The following is a 20,466-nucleotide window of genomic DNA, read 5'->3' as shown; positions in this document are numbered from 1 at the left end:
GTGTGAAAGGGTTCCGTACCTCAGACCTATCACTGGGTTGAAGGGGGTGGTTGGGTGTGAAAGGGTTCCGTACCTCAGACCTATCACTGAGTTGAAGAGGACGGTGGGGTATGAAAGGGTTCCATACCTCAGACCTATCACTGAGTTGAAGGGGGTGGTTAAGTGTGAAAGGGTTCCGTACCTCAGACCTATCACTGAGTTGAAGAGGACGGTGGGGTGTGAAAGGGTTCCATACCTCAGACCTATCACTGAGTTGAAGGGGGTGGTTGGGTATGAAAGGGTTCCGTACCTCAGACCTATCACTGAGTTGAAGAGTTCGGTGAGGTGTGAAAGGGTTCCATACCTCAGACCTATCACTGAGTTGAAGGGGGCGGTGGGGTGACAAAGGGTTCCGTACCTCAGACCAATCACTGGGTATACAAGGACGGTTGGGTATGAAAGGGTTCCGTACCTCAGACCTATCACTGAGTTGAAGAGGACGGTGGGGTATGAAAGGATTCCATACCTCAGACCTATCACTGGGTTGAAGGTGGTGGTTGGGTGTGAAAGGGTTCCGTACCTCAGACCTATCACTGAGTTGAAGAGGACGGTGGGGTGTGAAAGGGTTCCATACCTCAGACCTATCACTGGGTTGAAGGGGGTGGTTGGGTGTGAAAGGGTTCCGTACGTCAGACCTATCACTGAGTTTACAAGGGCGGTGGGGTGTGAAAGGGTTCCATACCTCAGACCTATCACTGGGTCGAAGGGGTTGGTTGGGTGTGAAAGGGTTCCATACCTCAGACCTATCACTGGGTTTACAAGGACGGTTGGGTATGAAAGGGTTCCGTACCTCAGACCTATCACTGAGTTGAAGGGGACGGTGGGGTGACAAAGGGTTCCGTACCTCAGACCTATCACTGGGTTGAAGGGGGTGGTTGGGTGTGAAAGGGTTCCGTACCTCAGACCTATCACTGGGTTGAAGGGGGTGGTTGGGTGTGAAAGGGTTCCGTACCTCAGACCTATCACTGGGTTGAAGGGGGCGGTGGGGTGACAAAGGGTTCCATACCTCAGACCTATCACTGGGTTGAAGGGGGTTGTTGGGTGTCAAAGGGTTCCGTACCTCAGACCTATCACTGAGTTGAAGAGGACGGTGGGGTATGAAAGGGTTCCATACCTCAGACCTATCACTGAGTTGAAGAGGGTGGTTGGGTGTGAAAGGGTTCCGTACCTCAGACCTATCACTGGGTTGAAGGGGGTGGTTGGGTGTGAAAGGGTTCCGTACCTGAGACCTATCACTGGGTTGAAGAGGGCGGTTGGGTGTGAAAGGGTTCCATACCTCAGACCTATCACTGGGTTGAAGGGGACGGTTGGGTGTGAAAGGGTTCCGTACCTCAGACCTATCACTGAGTTGAAGAGGACGGTGGGGTATGAAAGGGTTCCACACCTCAGACCTATCACTGAGTTGAAGGGGGTGGTTGGGTGTGAAAGGGTTCCGTACCTCAGACCTATCACTGAGTTGAAGGGGGTGGTTGGGTGTGAAAGGGTTCCGTACCTGAGACCTATCACTGGGTTGAAGAGGGCGGTGGGGTGTGAAAGGGTTCCGTACCTCAGACCTATCACTGAGTTGAAGAGGGCGGTGGGGTGTGAAAGGGTTCCGTACCTCAGACCTATCACTGAGCTGAAGGGGGTGGTTGGGTGTGAAAGGGTTCCGTACCTCAGACCAATCACTGGGTTGAAGGGGGTGGTTGGGTGTGAAAGGGTTCCGTACCTCAAACCTATCACTGAGTTGAAGAGGACGGTGGGGTATGAAAGGGTTCCATAAAACAGACCTATCACTGAGTTGAAGGGGGTGGTTGGGTGTGAAAGGGTTCCGTACCTCAGACCTATCACTGAGTTGAAGGGGGTGGTTGGGTGTGAAAGGGTTCCGTACCTCAGACCTATCACTGAGTTGAAGAGGACGGTGGGGTATGAAAGGGTTCCGTACCTCAGACCAATCACTGAGTTGAAGAGGGCGGTGGGGTATGAAAGGGTTCCGTTCCTCAGTCCTATCACTGATTTGAAGGGGGTGGTTGGGTGTGAAAGGGTTCCATACCTCAGACCTATCACTGGGTTGAAGGGGGTGGTTGGGTGTGAAAGGGTTCCGTACCTCAGACCTATCACTGGGTTGAAGGGTTGGTTGGGTGTGAAAGGGTTCGGTACCTCAGACCTATCACTGGGTTGAAGAGGGCGGTGGGGTGTGAAAGGGTTCCGTACCTCAGACCTATCACTGAGTTGAAGAGGGTGGTTGGGTGTGAAAGGGTTCCATACCTCAGACCTATCACTGAGTTGAAGGGGGTGGTTGGGTGTGAAAGGGTTCCGTACCTCAGACCTATCACTGAGTTGAAGGGGGTGGTTGGGTGTGAAAGGGTTCCGTACCTCAGACCTATCACTGGGTTTAAGGGGGTGGTTGGGTGTGAAAGGGTTCCGTACCTCAAACCTATCACTGAGTTGAAGAGGACGGTGGGGTATGAAAGGGTTCCATAAAACAGACCTATCACTGAGTTGAAGGGGGTGGTTGGGTGTGAAAGGGTTCCGTACCTCAGACCTATCACTGAGTTGAAGGGGGTGGTTGGGTGTGAAAGGGTTCCGTACCTCAGACCTATCACTGAGTTGAAGAGGACGGTGGGGTATGAAAGGGTTCCGTACCTCAGACCAATCACTGAGTTGAAGAGGGCGGTGGGGTATGAAAGGGTTCCGTTCCTCAGTCCTATCTCTGATTTGAAGGGGGCGGTTGGGTGTGAAAGGGTTCCATACCTCAGACCTATCACTGGGTTGAAGGGGGTGGTTGGGTGTGAAAGGGTTCCGTACCTCAGACCTATCACTGGGTTGAAGGGTTGGTTGGGTGTGAAAGGGTTCGGTACCTCAGACCTATCACTGGGTTGAAGAGGGCGGTGGGGTGTGAAAGGGTTCCGTACCTCAGACCTATCACTGAGTTGAAGGGGGTGGTTGGGTGTGAAAGGGTTCCGTACCTCAGACCTATCACTGGGTTTAAGGGGGTGGTTGGGTGTGAAAGGGTTCCGTACCTCAAACCTATCACTGAGTTGAAGAGGACGGTGGGGTATGAAAGGGTTCCATAAAACAGACCTATCACTGAGTTGAAGGGGGTGGTTGGGTGTGAAAGGGTTCCGTACCTCAGACCTATCACTGAGTTGAAGGGGGTGGTTGGGTGTGAAAGGGTTCCGTACCTCAGACCTATCACTGAGTTGAAGAGGACGGTGGGGTATGAAAGGGTTCCGTACCTCAGACCAATCACTGAGTTGAAGAGGGCGGTGGGGTATGAAAGGGTTCCGTTCCTCAGTCCTATCACTGATTTGAAGGGGGCGGTTGGGTGTGAAAGGGTTCCATACCTCAGACCTATCACTGGGTTGAAGGGGGTGGTTGGGTGTGAAAGGGTTCCGTACCTCAGACCTATCACTGGGTTGAAGGGTTGGTTGGGTGTGAAAGGGTTCGGTACCTCAGACCTATCACTGGGTTGAAGAGGGCGGTGGGGTATGAAAGGGTTCCGTACCTCAGACCTATCACTGAGTTGAAGAGTGTAGTTGGGTGTGAAAGGGTTCCGTACCTCAGACCTATCACTGGGTTGAAGGGGGTGGTTGGGTGTGAAAGGGTTCCGTACCTGAGACCTATCACTGGGTTGAAGGGGGTGGTTGGGTGTGAAAGGGTTCCGTACCTGAGACCTATCACTGGGTTGAAGGGGGTGGTTGGGTGTGAAAGGGTTCCGTACCTCAGACCTATCACTGGGTTGAAGGGGGCGGTGGGGTGACAAAGGGTTCCGTACCTCAGACCTATCACTGGGTTTACAAGGACGGTTGGGTATGAAAGGGTTCCGTACCTCAGACCTATCACTGAGTTGAAGAGGGCGGTTGGGTGTGAAAGGGTTCCATACCTCAGATCTATCACTGGGTTGAAGGGGGTGGTTGGGTGTGAAAGGGTTCCGTACCTCAGACCTATCACTGAGTTGAAGAGGACGGTAGGGTGTGAAAGGGTTCCGTACCTGAGACCTATCACTGGGTTGAAGGGGGCGGTGGGGTGACAAAGGGTTCCATACCTCAGACGTATCACTGGGTTGAAGGGGGTGGTTGGGTGTGAAAGGGTTCTATACCTCAGACCTATCACTGAGTTGAAGAGGGCGGTGGGGTGTGAAAGGGTTCCGTACCTCAGACCTATCACTGGGTTGAAGGAGGTGGTTGGGTGTGAAAGGGTTCCGTACCTCAGACCTATCACTGGGTTGAAGGGGGTGGTTGGGTGTGAAAGGGTTCCATACCTCAGACCTATCACTGAGTTGATGAGGGCGGTTGGGTTTGAAAGGGTTCCGTACCTCAGACCTATCACTGGGTTGAAGGGGGTGGTTGGGTGTGAAAGGGTTCTATACCTCAGACCTATCACTGAGTTGAAGAGGGCGGTTGGGTGTGAAAGGGTTCCATACCTCAGACCTATCACTGAGTTGAAGGGGGTGGTTGGGTGTGAAAGGGTTCCGTACCTCAGACCTATCACTGAGTTGAAGAGGGCGGTGGGGTATGAAAGGGTTCCGTACCTCAGACCTATCACTGAGTTGAAGAGGGCGGTTGGGTGTGAAAGGGTTCCGTACCTCAGACCTATCACTGAGTTGAAGAGGGCGGTGGGGTATGAAAGGGTTCCGTACCTCAGACCTATCACTGGGTTGAAGAGGGCGGTGGGGTATGAAAGGGTTCCGTACCTCAGACCTATCACTGATTTGAAGAGGGCGGTTGGGTGTGAAATTGTTCCGTACCTCAACGTGGGGGAGGAGGGTGGGGATGGGTTGCTTAAAAACAGTGTTATTAAGACATACAGGTGTATAGACCTTATCTCAGTATTATGTGACAGGATATGGTAGGGTCTATACACCTATTTCGGGAACGCTACCAGTAATGCTACCACATATTTGATCACAAATTCAGAAATACTGAAATTGTGAAAGGATGACTTAAAGTCTTAAATTTCACGATGTTTGTTTTTTATGTTGTAATGGTTTAAAAACCCTTATTTGTCCTGTGTTAACTGTTGGAATTATATAGACTGTTTGCAGTAACAGCCTCAAAACTGAAAATATGAGAGCTTCCATAAAGGTACCACGTGGTCGACGCAACCTTTCCTGTAGTTCAAAAAAAAAAACGGCAAACGAAGCAGAGGAAGGCATCGCTAGGCAATATTGTACGTGCGCTTCTTTTAGCACCTTCGTCACGCTTTACAGCGTAACTGAGTTCTTGATCGCTGCTATAGAGAGCTATGCGTTTCAGGATGTTGTTGCACATTTCTTTGCTTGAGAACGTGGCTGTCATGCGTAAGGCCTGGCCATCTCGATCACCTCTAAGTTAGTACTCAACGTGGCAAAACGGTCAATTCTAGTACAATTACCTGGCATCACTGCAACAGGTGCATACACCAACCACTGCCAATGTTGCCATAGGACATTGCATCTGAGAAATATTCGCTACAGAATTATACATTCTTCGACTATAACATCTGGTGTCAGGGTAATGAGTGGCTCAATCGCTCCAGATGTTTCAATATTCTGTCGCCGAGAAGTATTTCTCCTTGTGACAATAAATTTATTACCCCCCCACCCTTGGTCGCAATCAGGTGTCTACGCTGGGAAGTTGAGTGAACCAATCACAACTCAGTTTCGCTTTTCAAAATAATCTAACCGATTAAACTTGGCAACACTCTTCTGAACGAGGTAGAAGGAGTTCTGTGTGATTTCCCCAGAATTTCAGTCGCATGGCGACCGTTACCTCTATTGACACTGGCAAGCTCGCTTATAACGGGGGCCTAGTTGGTTGGCTACTGTGAGAACGCAGAGCCAGCAAAGGGAGGTAATAAAATTATCAGGCCGACCCGTAGATGAGTCCAGGGTATATTGGAAACTTATCGGAACGTTTACCCTGGAGATATCGAGGATGTCTGCACAAGTGCAAACACTTGATCCTGAAGATACAGAAAAGGTTTACGTTGTTGTTTACGGCCTGAGACTATGTTGGGAATGGAGAGGGAAAAGTGTTTCACTAAACAGACACGGTAGCTTACATGTGGCAATTGTCAACATTACAAAATGACACTTAGATAGATACAACTCTATTCTGTAGCCATAAATACAATTTAAGGTATCAGTGAATATTACTCTGCGAAGTGATATGTTGCCTACATGTCATGTTTAACTCTAGTAAATTAATAAAACTGTAAGAGCTTTACCCTGTATTCACACTTGTCACATGTGTCCACTGACATTCGCTAAAGTCCCCTTAGCGCTTACTTAGACGTACTGCGCTGATTCAGCGTCAGGTAATATAATTTTGTAGGTAGCCCCACTATGTTAAGAAAAGAAGGTAAACACTGTCACTTCCTGCACAGGGCGTCCGATTGTTCTTGGCTCGAGATTTAGGCACTCTCATTGTATTGGTGATATCATGAACAATGGATGACGTCATGTCGTTTCACGGCCAACAATGAGTCATTGTGAAGCACTGCACGTCTTCGCCATCATTGAGAATCGTTAACGTGTACACATGCAAATATCGGAAAGTTACTGCACACGATATTATTCTAAAGTTATGGGTAATTTCTTTTTGAGGCATTGTAGAAGTTGTAACGATGAAGAAAAACCAAGTTCTATGGATGGTCAGCATAGAACTTGGTTTTCCTTCGTTATGGATAATCAGTCTGACAGTGATTAGATAAGTGCAAACTCCCAAGATAAATGTTATCATGCTCGTTCCTTTCTTCCTAATTGTCATTGATCATTCAGTTTAGGATGCTGTCTCCGAAACGACATGTGCGGCATCATGTGGACAGTAGTGGCGTCATCATGCGGACAATAGTGCCGTCGTCTGCATTTGTTCACAAAACATGATGCATTGTTATAACTTGCTAAGTTGCTATCCATAAAGAATCTCACATTCTTGTGACTGGCCATACTTCCAGTATGCCCATCAAACAGATCGTCTTTCTGTACACACAATGAGCCCTCAGCGTATCAGCAAATGAATCAGCCAATAGGGAGCCGTCGTTAAACTCGGGTGCATACCCACCAGCTATGACTGGGTTCGGTCTCCCGAGGGCTTCGTTTCCAGGGAAGTAAGCCCAAGTACAAAATATTGCACTTTTGAATCGCGATCGAACACTTATAATTTTGTTTATTTGTTTTTTTTTACAAGCTGCAATGTATATTGTATGTCATGAATAAGTGATAATTGTGTTTTAATTATGTTTGATTTTTTGGTTGCATGTGACCTTTAATTGGTGTTGAATGAGTGAGTTATAAAATTTTATATCGCATATAGGCAATATTGCTGCCGTGTGGCGATTTGAACAAATTCAATAATTTTAAAAGTCTGTCTACAAAGGACAGTCAAACAGTAACCTTGGGGCCAAAAATAATTATAATTTAAAACTAGGCTATACACCTCTAGCGACCAAAACAAAACCACGTTCCTGTGTAACAAGGGTGGCTGGGTGTACGGTCCCTCTGTTTCCTCCATGATTCCCAGGAAGATTTTTCGCCGTCACTTTGACCACTAGTGACTGTACGCAAGACTAACCAATATTAAAAAGAGTCATCAGAAGATGACATATATCCCCCGGCTCTCACATATTTGAAAGACCAAATCATCTGACAGTTACTTAAACGTTAGTCCAGACTAGCTATTCTCGAACTTCTTAAGCCCATTCTTAACACACAGACTACGATCAGAGTTATGAATTCTTAGGTCTACGTACGTTTCGAGATTAAGGGCCCAACTTGACTAAGTCCAAGCCGTTTCCGCGGAACTCATGAACACTATAAATATCAAACATTTGTAAAAATCTGTAAAAAGCCAAAGCCACCACTGATCTGCCTCATAAATCTGTTAAGTTCTGTTGAAAGATACTTAAAGGTTTTCGAGTTGTGCCACAGGAACGAAGCCCACCCCTCCCAACTGAGACTAAATCCAAATCTTTCCCATGGAAACCATGAACAATAAACATGACAACAATCTGTAAATGACAAGGGTGCCACTTTGGGATCTTCCTCACACATCTACCAACTTTTCCTGAAAGATATTAAAAAGCATTTTGTGCTTCGGAAAAGAAGCTCACCCCTTCCTTTTGAGACTAAGTCCAAAACGTTTTCATGGAAACCGAGAAAAATATAAACATCTGTAAATAGCAAAAGGCAAAAGGCACCGCCTTAGATTCTGGTTGCTATATCCACCAATGTTTGCTGAAACATATGGAACGGCTTTTTCTTATGCTCCAGAAACAATGAACATGATTACGCACGAACAGAACGATCGACCAGCCGTTACATGCCGGGGGATGGGATAAAATATCAAACACAATCGAACAATTAAAACAGTGGTCAGTGTTTTAAATTCTTTATGTGGGCCATGTCTGAATCAGTATTTCGCAAGCACATGTATCAGTTAGTAATTTTATTCTTGTAAAGGGAGACAAACATTGAGCCAGTTGATGCCACTCAATATTTCGCGTAAAGCCGCCCTGAAACTGTAAGTAAAACCAGGGAGCCTATATAGAAGGGGAGAAGAAAATACCCGAAAAGTCCCTGAACGTATATCTCGGGTCGTTACGTAACCAGTGTAGCCAACATGGTGGCAGCGGTTTATTTTCAACAACAGATTAAGTTCGCGGAGTGTTGTAACAGCTGAAATCCTACACGTAGAAGATAGGTTAACTATTTTGTCACTTCAGTTTAAGTCAAATTATTGGTATAAGTGTCCGTATTAGGACAGTAGATTTGTAGTAAAGTTTCAAGTCAGTATGGTATAGCTCACTGGTTTTTATTCTCGATTCACCGCGAAGATAGACTAAATTGTGCCGATAGACACTTCTTTCACACATTCGTTTAATTTTTAGAAGGAAAACATACCTTTAGTTGAAAGGTATTTGCAAGTAATAGTGATAGTTTTATGACTTAAAAGTTGTTAGGGTGTAATTGAGGTGTGTGAAAAATATGACATTTCGCCGATCTGCTCTGAACCGCCATTGAAATGCTACACGCCGTTGTTTGAGTGTTTCTAGTTATTTCTTCAAAAACATCTTTCACATACACCTTTAATTCTTATGAAAGGAATATACTATCACGTGAAATGTGTTTGCAAGTAATAGTGATAGTTTCATAATCTAAGAAAGAATGTTAGGTGTAGTTGAGGTGTGTGAAAAATATGACACTTCGCCGATCTATTCTGATCTGCCATTGAAATGCTACATGCCGTTGTTTGAGTGTTTCTAGTTGTTTCTTCAAAAACATCTTTCACATACACCTTTTATTCATATGAGGGGAATATACTATCAGTTGAAAATGGTTTTGCAAGTAATAGTGATAGTTTCATAATCTAAAAGGGTGTACATGTATTTGAGGTGTGTGAAAAATTAATATGACATTACGCCGATCTGATTCGCCATTGAAGTTTGAGGGTTATAGTTCCATAGCTTCTTTTTTTCTTGTTGATCTTACTATTTGACAAAACTGGATAGGTGTTTTAGAACGCTTTGTGGCAGTTTTACACTTTATTTTTGAGGGCAGTGTGACAGTGTCATGTAACATTTTGTTAATGTCCATTCCATTCCCCACGTGCAATAAGATATCTTAATTAATTATTAATGTAAACAAACATGTCTCAAAGTAGATCTTTTTAAAGGACAGCTGATGTTAACACGTGTGAACTCTCGCGATACTTTTGCGTTCTTTAGCATGTTTTGGGAGGGAAGGCCGCGGTGTATCATATATTCTTTCATTCATTCACATAATGTACTTCTTTCTTTTATTCATTTTCTTTATTTCTTTCATTCATTCACATAATTCTTTTTCTTAATTCTTACTATAATTCATTCATTCATTCATAGTAAAATTCCGACTGATAAAGATAAACTACCTGAAGTTCTGTTAAACAGCCGAAGTTGCGCTGGGAACTAGCCAAGTCACTGTGTTCGTTGGAGCATGACGAGGCACACGTTAATTCGAACAAATGGTAAAGAAAGCAATCGAGTGGCCTGTCCCTTTTGTAGAATATCCCTGGTAACACCAACCAACGTATTCACGTATAGATCTAGATATGTTTGTTGATTGTTGGAAGCGATCCGCTAGGTGGCACTGAAACTGTCATGGCGGACAAGGGTCAAAACGTGACTCCTTCGGGAGAAGAAAACATTGATAAACAGACTGAAAATAAACAATCGCCCTCTGAAACAAAACCAGACGAAGACAGTGAACTAAATGATCTCCTAGATAGTGAGTGTCATGTGATTAAAAAACATTATTTGTCAGATATCAAACCAAGTTGTGTCTGTTATGATGCGATGTGATGCGAAGAATTATTTGTGTGCATGATTTGCAGAATTTACACCTTAGTGTATTATGCCTGTATTTAATGTTACGTTGAGTATTTAGACTAGAATGCAGCTTCACGTTTTGCTTCTTTTATTTGCTGTCAGTTTTGTAACTTTGAATAAACCTAGAATCAGTGAAATCAGTGTACTCAGGAAACACTCCACAGTTTCTGCTTCACCGCTGACGTGATAACACACCAGTAGGTCTGCAGGTATATTGCAAAAATGGGCAATAACCCCTACTCGCAATAATCATGTCATGTGTATTGTTTCTTTCAGTTATTTTGTGCAGAATTCTGTTGTATGTTAGCTGACTGTTAATCATATTGTAGCTGTTACATGTTATGTACACTTTGAGATGGACTAGAACATACATGTATATGAAATTATATTCATGATAAGTCTATTTAACAGCATGGTTATATCCTTCTGGTTCATTATAATTAGTGATTCATCCTGTACCAGGTAGTAAACATATCGTTGATCCTGATCGTCCACGAGTACGAAATATCTGACAGTCATTTATATAATCATTATTATATGCTTAAACTGTATTCATTCTTTCATTTTATGTATGATTTTAAAGAATATGCTCAATATCAGTATAAAATATTTAGATATTTATTCGTAATAATTAAAACAATGCTGAAAAATTGTTGTATGTGACAAAATATTACAAACTGTACATCAATGATAATTCTTACTGTTTTAGTTTTGATTCTTATTTGCTCTATACCTGATGGCATGAGTGTTGAAGTGGTGTGACTGAACTGTGTATCTCACGTTCAGGTGCCTTAGAGGACTTTGACAAGACAGACCAGTCACTTGCTAGGCAAGTGGTTGATGGCAGTGATGTTGATACCTCGTTACCAACTCCTACAGATGGAGCAGGGGCCATGCCCAGCCCGGTGAGATATGCCACAGGGATTTGCAAGTATGTGTGGTCTCTAATAAGAGGAAGTTGAGCAACTCTGAGTGACTGTGGTCCCCTGAACTACAGAAACCTTTAAGACCTTTGTCCCCGACTCACACTGCAACACATGTAGAGCTTGTACTAGTATCTACTTACAAACAACTTTGTTCAGAATGCACCACACTTCATCCATCATTGAAATACCATATATTACTGTAGTTAAGCCAAACTTTGAAAACCCCAAAAACCAGCATGCAGTAGGGGGTTGGCTCTTCTATGGGTAACATGTTCAGCACTGCTCATGATCCTTGCAAGTAACTGGTCAGATGGTATTGTTGCTAATATAATTCTCTTACTTCATGAGCAGATGAAGGAGGAACATGTTTCATAAGCTATAAATTTGCATAAGGCAACCAACTCATATCGCTGGGCACACATTTAACTCAACTCTTTAATACAACCTCACCTGTCTGTAGAGATAACAGTGTCTGCTTCATATGATCCTGGGATTTAGAGATGGCAATAATAGACTTTCAGAAATATTTGTAAACCAATGATGGTTCTGAATGTTCCCATTTTCTTTATAGTTGATCAGTGATGCAATAGAAGTAAGCATCTACATATACATACAAATTATTTTCAGAATGATAATTAATAAAATCAATATTGTTGTCACCAACTATCTGAAAATTATTCATCCTTTTGCTATTTAACCAGAACAAGTAATTTTGGTTTTCCTATTACGTTGTTTGATATTAATGCATCCAAAAATCAATTTGTTGGAACTGGCTGATAGTGTTTCAGCATATAACAAAGGGTTGAATGTACAATAGGATTTCCAGGATACATTTGAATTTGTATAACCTGGCTTGGATAATAGTTCCCACAGGAAAGTGAAAAATTAATGAAAGAGATATTTTATTTGAACCAATTCATTTGCTTTGTTTTGCTAAGGTGGATATAGCAAAAATGTTCGGTGGAGGTCAAGGCCAGGACGATGCTATATCGGAGGAGGTTGCAGATGAGATGGCTAACCAGTTCGAGGAGGCGATGAAGGCTTTCATGTCCCAGGACCCAGATATGATGCAGCAGATTGAGAAGCTGGCCGAGGCTGCTGGCAATGCAGGTCAGTACACAGTAGAGCTCCAGATAAGTATTGGCACATGTATGGGCAAAAAATATGCACGATATGGTTGGAAATAATTTAGAAAATAGCAGATAAGCACCACCGCAATGGTGTATGGTTTTGGAAGCATTTACAGATATATTTTTCCAAAAAAGTATAGTTTTATTGTTTATGGGCCTGTTTACGAAAGACTAGCAATGTACATATATACAAGATTACTGGTACTCCATTAAATTCCCTTCACTACTCTGAATGTACTCTTAAGGTTTTTCAGTACTCCTATTTTGGAAACATATCTGGAGTCCTGCACACCCCATCTGTATATTCCCCAAATGTACACAACCCATATCCTGTATGGTGGCAATGTAGGTTAACACACAATGCACCTGTATACAGTTGATCTCCTCTAGATAGGCGGTAAACATCAGCACACAACTCGTCTCCTTTAGACAGAATATATCATCAATAACCCATGCTTGGCATAAGACGTGACTAATGGCATCACGTTTGTCATGCTTGCTCACTTGGTTGGCACATCTCATTGTATCCCAATTCCGTAGATCAATGCTCATTCTGTTAATCACTAGATTGTCTGGTCCACACTCATTTATGTACAGACCTCTGTCACATAGATGGAATGTTGCTGAGCACAGATAAAACTATGACAGATTCACTTCCTGTAAACAGACACTAGTTTCAGTGACTGCTGACAGATGTGGGACTGTTTCAGGGGACTCAGCTGAGGCCCAGCAAGAGTTTGCCAAGACCCTTGGACAGACCCTGACTGGGATGGCTGAGAATGCAGAGATGCTACAGGTGAGTGTGGAGGTAGGGGTGGAGGATTCTGCAGAATTTTGATGAGGTTTAACTACATGTCTAAGCATTGTATAGCTGTGGCACATAGGCCCCCACAATAGGGTCACAAAACTAATAAAATAAGCTCTGATTTACTATTCAGCCTCCCAAGTATGTAACATGTAAAGATGCGTCACAGAAATACGGCGACATGATCGAAAACCGAACAATTAAGATCTCATCAATTAATATGTCATATTTTAATGTTCTCACAAGTATGAAAAGCTTTTGTCCATGTTCTCCATGTGTGTAGGAGGCATAGACCACTGTATGAAAGTCCTTCAGACAGACAGGAAGTCCACAGGGCTGATAACTAAAAAATGTTGCTGGCCCTATTAACATGTAACAGCCCTGTATTAAATACAGGAAAACGAGATATGGTGTTAAAAGAAAGTAATTAATGAATTAATTGTAGTGAGGTAAACTTAAACATGTGGAAAAAACAAATTTAATAAACGTATGAAAAGATTGACATTATTCATTGGCTGCAAGCATTCTCTAGACCAGTCACATTTAGTGTTAGGTAGATGTAAATATATATCTTTGGAAAGTGTATTAGCGCACAGGGCCATCCAGAAAATAAAGTAGAAAGCCATATAACTAGCAAGCAATGGGTCGTCGGGCAGACACAATTTCTGCATATATTTCTACGCTGCATATACTCAGACTTGCAGTGGGATGCATCTGTTGATTTGTATTAAATCGCCAAAGACCAAGTTAGCGTGCCGGAAGTATACAAAATTAGGTTGTCATTGCTCCGCTTCACTAACTCCAACAATCTGATTGGCTGACACATTACCCGAAGGAATGGATCCTAAAATGTTTCTTTAAAAAAATATTTTCATTTCTTTTTAAAATTATTTTTACCAAGATAAAACAACATACTGTGACATACTGTGACATCTTAGACGAAAGATCCTTCCCATTTTCGCACATGCATGTGTTGTCATTTCATCAACCAATGTGATTGTGCTGATGAACTAATTTTGTATACTTCCTGCACAACAACACGGTCTTTAGCTTTTTAATAAAAAGCAACAAATGCCTGTGTATGTGCTCCTAAACTCATCAGAAATAATCACAAAGGCATTTGATATTTGTGAGACCTTTAAAATACGATATATCGATAGATGTGTGCATAATTGTCTGGTTTTTGATCATTTCTGTGATGCACTTTTACATGTTATAAAGAAAGGGGTTGGATATTTAACCAGGACTTAGTTAATTTATTTTCTGACCCGCGATGGGGACCTGTGCTGTGGCGATATGTGTACCTGTTATGACACATGTTTATGACCATATGTCACAGCATTATATTACATAGTATGGAAGTATGTTAGTCTGTTTATAATGCATGTTTATTTATCTGGTAACACATTTATAACCACAGCAACAAATGTCAGAGGAGGAGCTATCACAGGCATTCACAAACATGGGTGTGGGAGGCGGAGGAGGGGCGGGTCCGGGCGGAGACATGTTTCCCATGATGCACGGCATGATGAAGATGTTGTTGTCCAAAGATGTCTTATACCCATCTCTCAAGGAGATATCGGAGAAGGTGAGCTCTGTCTTCATACTATGGCCACAGTTACTACAGGGTGACCTGTAAGGCTAAGTCATCTAACCCAGCTAATTGCTGTGGCTAGTGGCGTCTGACCGTTGGTAGTGGGCCTGAATCATTGATTTAGGGTTATGTTCACACAGAATGGATAAAGTCTCAGATTTCTGCCACTCCATTATGTCCCCACAAGCTGAAAAGACACGATATCAAACTCAAAACCTGTTCAATCTTCACATCAATGACCCTGTGACATATTGTCTCTAAATTATCATTTGAGAATTTATATCTTGAAAACAAAATATCATGATAACAGCAGATAGTTTGTTGAAGGCAATATCTTCTTTGAGAGGCATTTTAGAAGTTGCAAAGATGAAAGAAGACCAAGTTGTACGGACAGTCAACTTCTTTACAGCAATTACTGCCATGTTTCAGTACTATCACCATTATCAAGCTCTCACAAGCAAGCGATGATAACTTGCTCTATAACGGTGTTAGTACCTACTCCAAACTGTGGCACTCAGTGCAGTACAGAAGTTGACTATCCATACAACTTGGTCTTCTTTCATCTTTGCAACTTCTAAAATGCCTCTCAAAGAAGATATTGTGTTGTTTAGTTATTTTATAACATGTAAAAGCAGAGTGATATCATAGTGATGAATGGTTACAAGAGATGGTGTTGTGTAGCTGGATTATTGTTGACTAGTACAAAGAACCAAGTTAAGCCTGACTTAAGGTCATGACATATGAACAACAAACTTGTAATTATTTAGTACCCCAAATGGCTGGAGGACCACAAGGACACAGAGCCAGCCACGTCACTAGACATATACCGCCGCCAGCACCAGCTCATCACCAGCATCTGTGTGGAGTTTGAGGCAGAGACCCCTACTGATACAGAGGAAATCAAGTCCCAGCGCTTTGAGAAACTTATGGACCTCATGCAGAAGGTAGGTGACATGCTCTTTACTGTTCTTTCTCGTTTAGAGTTATCTCCCTTGTTCACAGTTGTCTAACTTGGTCTCAGTTATCTCCCTTGTTCCCCCACCCAATCCTGGTTACACAACACCAAATGTTTTCCCATAGACTTCTATAGTAACCTTATATTTTTTTTAAAAATAGCCAGGCTATCAACAGCCATTCCATGTACACATGGGCACAGTCTGGCCTCTAAGCTACAATAAAACACAAGTTGTGGCCAACTTGTCCGGCACATTTGCCAAGCACAGGAAGCGGAACACATCAACCCCCAGCTCCGCACCGAATGTCACCTACTTCAAAATATATGTACACACATAAGCATAACCCATGGCGATAAAAATGACAGCACTAAATACTTAAAATTGTGGTCAGTTTTAATAACAGGGTGGATGTGCTTTTAAAACACATACACATCTTACACTATTTCATCCAATCACAGCTGTCACAGGCCTCTGTCCGTTTGAGTTGTTTCCATACGGTCCTCGCTCGGACAGCATGTGATATTGATATAGTGTAGTGGAACCTGCTCACTCAGCCTCTTCAAAATTTGTCTCCCTTGTTGACAGTTGTCACCCTTGTTGACTACCTGCCCCTCACTGTTGTCTCCAAGTCTAAGTAAACTCGTTACACTCCTACACTGGGTCTAATAAAATCTAGCATTAGAAGGAGGTCATGCCAGGTAACCTTTCAGATGGACCAGTCAGAGCACAGCTTAGCGAAAGTGGACATTCGCACATACCTTTTGAACATTTACCCACGTAAAGGTTTGTATTCAATTCCAAATGCTATTTTCACTACAGTTGCTTCCAGGCAATGCACATGGGGCATGCCACAACAGTGAACACAAAGTCACTGAAAACAGCATTTTTGGCAGTATTGAAGGAACTTGCAGAAATATTAGCTAATGGTAACCATGTCAACAGAAACAAAAAAAGCATGTATACTGCAGGTCAAATATCAATGTTATATGCAGATTTTCGTTTGCTGAGAGATCATTGTCAGTGACCGCTGTATTTTGTAAGTCCCACAAAAGTCTAAACAGTAGCTGTTGTCTGATTAGTTAAATCTGTTTAGCTGTCTTGCATTTGATTGGACGATCATAGGTCACTCATTGTTCTTTCACTTGCTCCACACCCATCACCCTGTTACAGTTACACATCACATTACAGTTACCCCCCTCCTTCCCCATTCACCTCATCTTATCACAGTTACCTCCCCTGTTGCCCAGACATCTCCATCTTACCACATTTACCCCACTTGTTCCCCACACACATCCAGTTCATCTCGGTTGCCTCCATTTTTGCCCCTACGCCTGAAGCTCCTTGCAGTTACCTCACCTGTTCCTCGCATATCTCAGTTCATCACAGTTACCTCCCTTGATGGTAGTCAGACTATTTAATCCTGTTGATGCCTGGTTCTTTGCATCAAGAGGATTAAGCTACTTAGCTTTAGAGAGGTCTGTAAGACAAATATGGAATATCTTGCTAATGATGCATGATATCTACAGATTTTAAGTAGTTAATCTTTTCTTTTTTTCTGATTTAGATGCAGGAATTGGGGCAGCCTCCGAAGGAAATTGTTGGGGAGATGGTAAGTTGTGTTCTTTTTTTCTGAGAATGTTCTCTCTCTCCCCAAAGTACTAAAATGTACTCTCTCTCTCCCTATCTCTTTCTATCTATCTCTCTCTCTCTCACACACACACACAAACTCACATGATTTGACCTTAAATATCAACATCACATGGCAGTTGACTGGAATTTTGCTGTCTGTTACGTAAGGTTCCATATTGATACTCTTGCTCCAAATTAATAAAAATCTTTATGCCTTATGTGTTAGTAAAATTAGTCATATTTTGAAAATAGGTTTTTCACATAATTCCTTCAAATAGCTTTACTCTATCAAAACGCTTAAAATGTTTCAGAAAATAAGAAATTAATTGTTTTATTGCAGGCCCCAGGTTTAGAATTTGATGACAATGGAATGCCCAAGTTGCCAGGGATGACAGACCAGTGTGTGATAATGTGAAGGAGAGACAGTATTCACCCGTTCGTCTTTCCACTGTCGAAGGGAGACAAGTTGAGGTGCAAGTACAGAGTTCTGTCCCTTGGATCCAGCCACTGAATGACAGATCTTTTAGTTGTGGTTGGAGACAGCTTGTTGTGTGTGTATATTTAATGGTTGAATGGGACTTTCATACATGTGCAAATGAGTCAAAGGAGGTTATTGCTGCTAAATAACACTGATTTAAATGGAAGAAATGGCAGACTGAAAACAGCTTGATGACTGATTGGTCTGACAGATTGTTTTGTTTTAGGGATATACATTTGACCAAATCACCAAAAGAAATGAAAGCAGGAGATGAGTATTATCAGAAATGAACAATAATCATTTCTTTACACCATCAATAAAAATAACTATCATGTTTGATATCTGACCATGAAAAGCAGTAATTTTGAGTGGTCACCTTTTATGCAGTGAATTCTGGTCGCTTGGCTGCAAGGGGAGACAACAAGAACTGTATGCCATGTCCAAGTGGGTATCTGTACTGGACAATGTCTTAGTGGGCTGTCTGTATGGAACTGGGAAATTGTGAGACACAGAGACCTCTGCTTCAAGTGGGCACAGCTTAGTCCTCTTGCTGTCCTCACAAATTTTATTCAGCTGTGGCAGAAGTCACGATATAGTTCCAGTTACTGAACTGTTGCGTCTAATTTAGACCAGACGTGAAGGTCCGAAGTATTTAACAGGGTCCTGTTCCGTATGTGATCAACCCAGTCAGACATTCATTATGGGTGTTAAGTTGGTGTTCTCTCCCTGGGTCAAAGTGAAGCTAAGATTTATCCTAGGTACTGGGATATTATCATCGGCAATTACTGATTAAGTGCAGTTATATTTTGCTTTATATTAATGTGAACATTAACTTACTATCAAATTGTTTTACTCCTGTTTGTCCAAGACATGTTATTGTCATGAGAAACCACGGATTGATCAGGTACAACAAAGTTCCCTCCATATTGATGGCTGATGATAATGTAACTGTGAGAGGTCAGCTGTTAGAGATAGTCCAGTTTTAAAGGGATATTTTATCTTTCCATGAAACGCAAAAATCATTCTCATAATATATCTTTTAACATGTTTGAATAGAATATGCATGTTTATCACCATCAAAGAGGAGTCGTGAGTGTGAGTTAGTGAGTGAGTGCATGCTATACATATTGTATAAACTATATGTATATATGTAAGAGTTGCTGTTGTTGTGTTCAGAAGGGGAGAGAACCCATCACCTGAATGATTAGTACAGATGAATGTTCACCGAGTGTGTGCTACAGTATTCCATGGTGTGTATAGTACCAACCAGTAAAGACTCAAGATGAGCTGGCATGTGATGCTGCTTGTTGCACCTGATGGAAGCCATTATATTAATGGGACTGTAAACGTAATAAACAGGAGACACAATACCTTCAATATGTTAACTCTTTGTTGTTGTTTTTTCGACTGGTACATTATGAGTTGTTCATTGGTCAAGAAGTGGGGGCATGTGTACCCCCAATGTTTGTTTATGCCCCCTGAGCCCGAAGGGCAAAGGCAGTCTAAACAAATAGCAAGGCTACTTCAACCCATGGGCCCCAAGGGACCCGCGAACAAAGTATTCATCTTACCGAACATCTCAAGGTTAATTTTGAACTGTTTGACGCACTGGTATCAGCCAACCTGTGTGAATACTTCAGCCAACCTGTGTGAATAAAACCTTTGTAATCTTGCATCTGGCTGTGTTTTCTGCAGGTATTGTCTTTTTAAAATCACTGTGGTGTAATTCCCCTTCATTATGTTCACATGGACTACATACTCCCCATTGTTCTCGGTGCCCTTGGTTTGGTACCTCCTGATCTTTTGGCGCAGATCAGGAGAGTGCCCGGGTTCTCCACCGGGAGCACAGCCCTTCTGACAATCTGGGTAATGCAGAAGGCTTTAGTGTTGGGGAGCCTCGATATTCTCCGGAAAGTTCTTGGTGGGTTCGACTAGGCAGTGTTTTCTTGGAGAAGTCCCATTCGCTGTCTGGGCTGCGTGTAGAGGGGGCAAGGGCCCTGAGCTGAAGATGAGCCTTACCGGCCTGGCTGCCAGGATCACCCAAACCCTCTGCTGCATATCTATCTTAATCTGTAAAACGTAATAATAATGGATATTTTCACACGCCACTATCCACCCATTGGTACATGCTCAAGGCACTACATAAAAGCAAACATACAATGCATGCAAAAGAAAAACATAATAAAGTAAGCATATATTGAAATTGGTAACAAAAGGATTGATACTACAAATAAGCTTTGGAGAAAAAGTACGTTTTCAACTTCAGTTTGAATGTTTCCAATGTTGGGGACTGCTTTATGTGGAGAGGGAGAGAATTCCACAGACCGGCGTATTGGGAAGACCTCTTGCCAAAAGAAGCAAGAAGAACTTTGGGAACTGAGAGGAGACATTGGTCTTGAGATCTGAGAGTTCTGGTAGGGGAGTAGTCAGTAGAGAGAGATACGAAGGAGCTCGATTCTGTAAACATTTATACACAATGCAAAGAAGTGTGAAGTCAATCCGGAGCTTGATTGGAAGCCAGTGTAATGATGAGAGCAGGGTGGTGATATGGTCTCGTTTAGGGAGTAAGGGATATAATACGTG

At 42.7% G+C, this 20,466-nt stretch overlaps 1 protein-coding gene across 1 annotated transcript; it reads left to right on the top strand.

Moving 5' to 3' along the window:
- The first annotated feature begins 9,999 nt into the window (after positions 1-9,999).
- On the top strand, positions 10,000-19,556 carry LOC137286494 (peroxisomal biogenesis factor 19-like). The gene is made up of 8 exons (XM_067818399.1): positions 10,000-10,264; positions 11,152-11,270; positions 12,230-12,401; positions 13,132-13,217; positions 14,647-14,814; positions 15,588-15,764; positions 17,341-17,385; positions 17,746-19,556. Exons 1-8 carry the CDS (start codon positions 10,138-10,140, stop codon positions 17,818-17,820), a joined length of 969 nt encoding a protein of 322 aa, XP_067674500.1. The 5' UTR covers positions 10,000-10,137; the 3' UTR covers positions 17,821-19,556.
- The last annotated feature ends 910 nt before the right edge of the window (positions 19,557-20,466 follow it).

The sequence above is a fragment of the Haliotis asinina genome, chromosome 1 (genome assembly GCF_037392515.1).
Source record: "Haliotis asinina isolate JCU_RB_2024 chromosome 1, JCU_Hal_asi_v2, whole genome shotgun sequence".
In the NCBI taxonomy this organism is placed as follows: domain Eukaryota; kingdom Metazoa; phylum Mollusca; class Gastropoda; order Lepetellida; family Haliotidae; genus Haliotis; species Haliotis asinina.
Note: the sequence above shows the minus strand (reverse complement) of the source record. Positions and strands in the feature narration are given on the sequence as shown.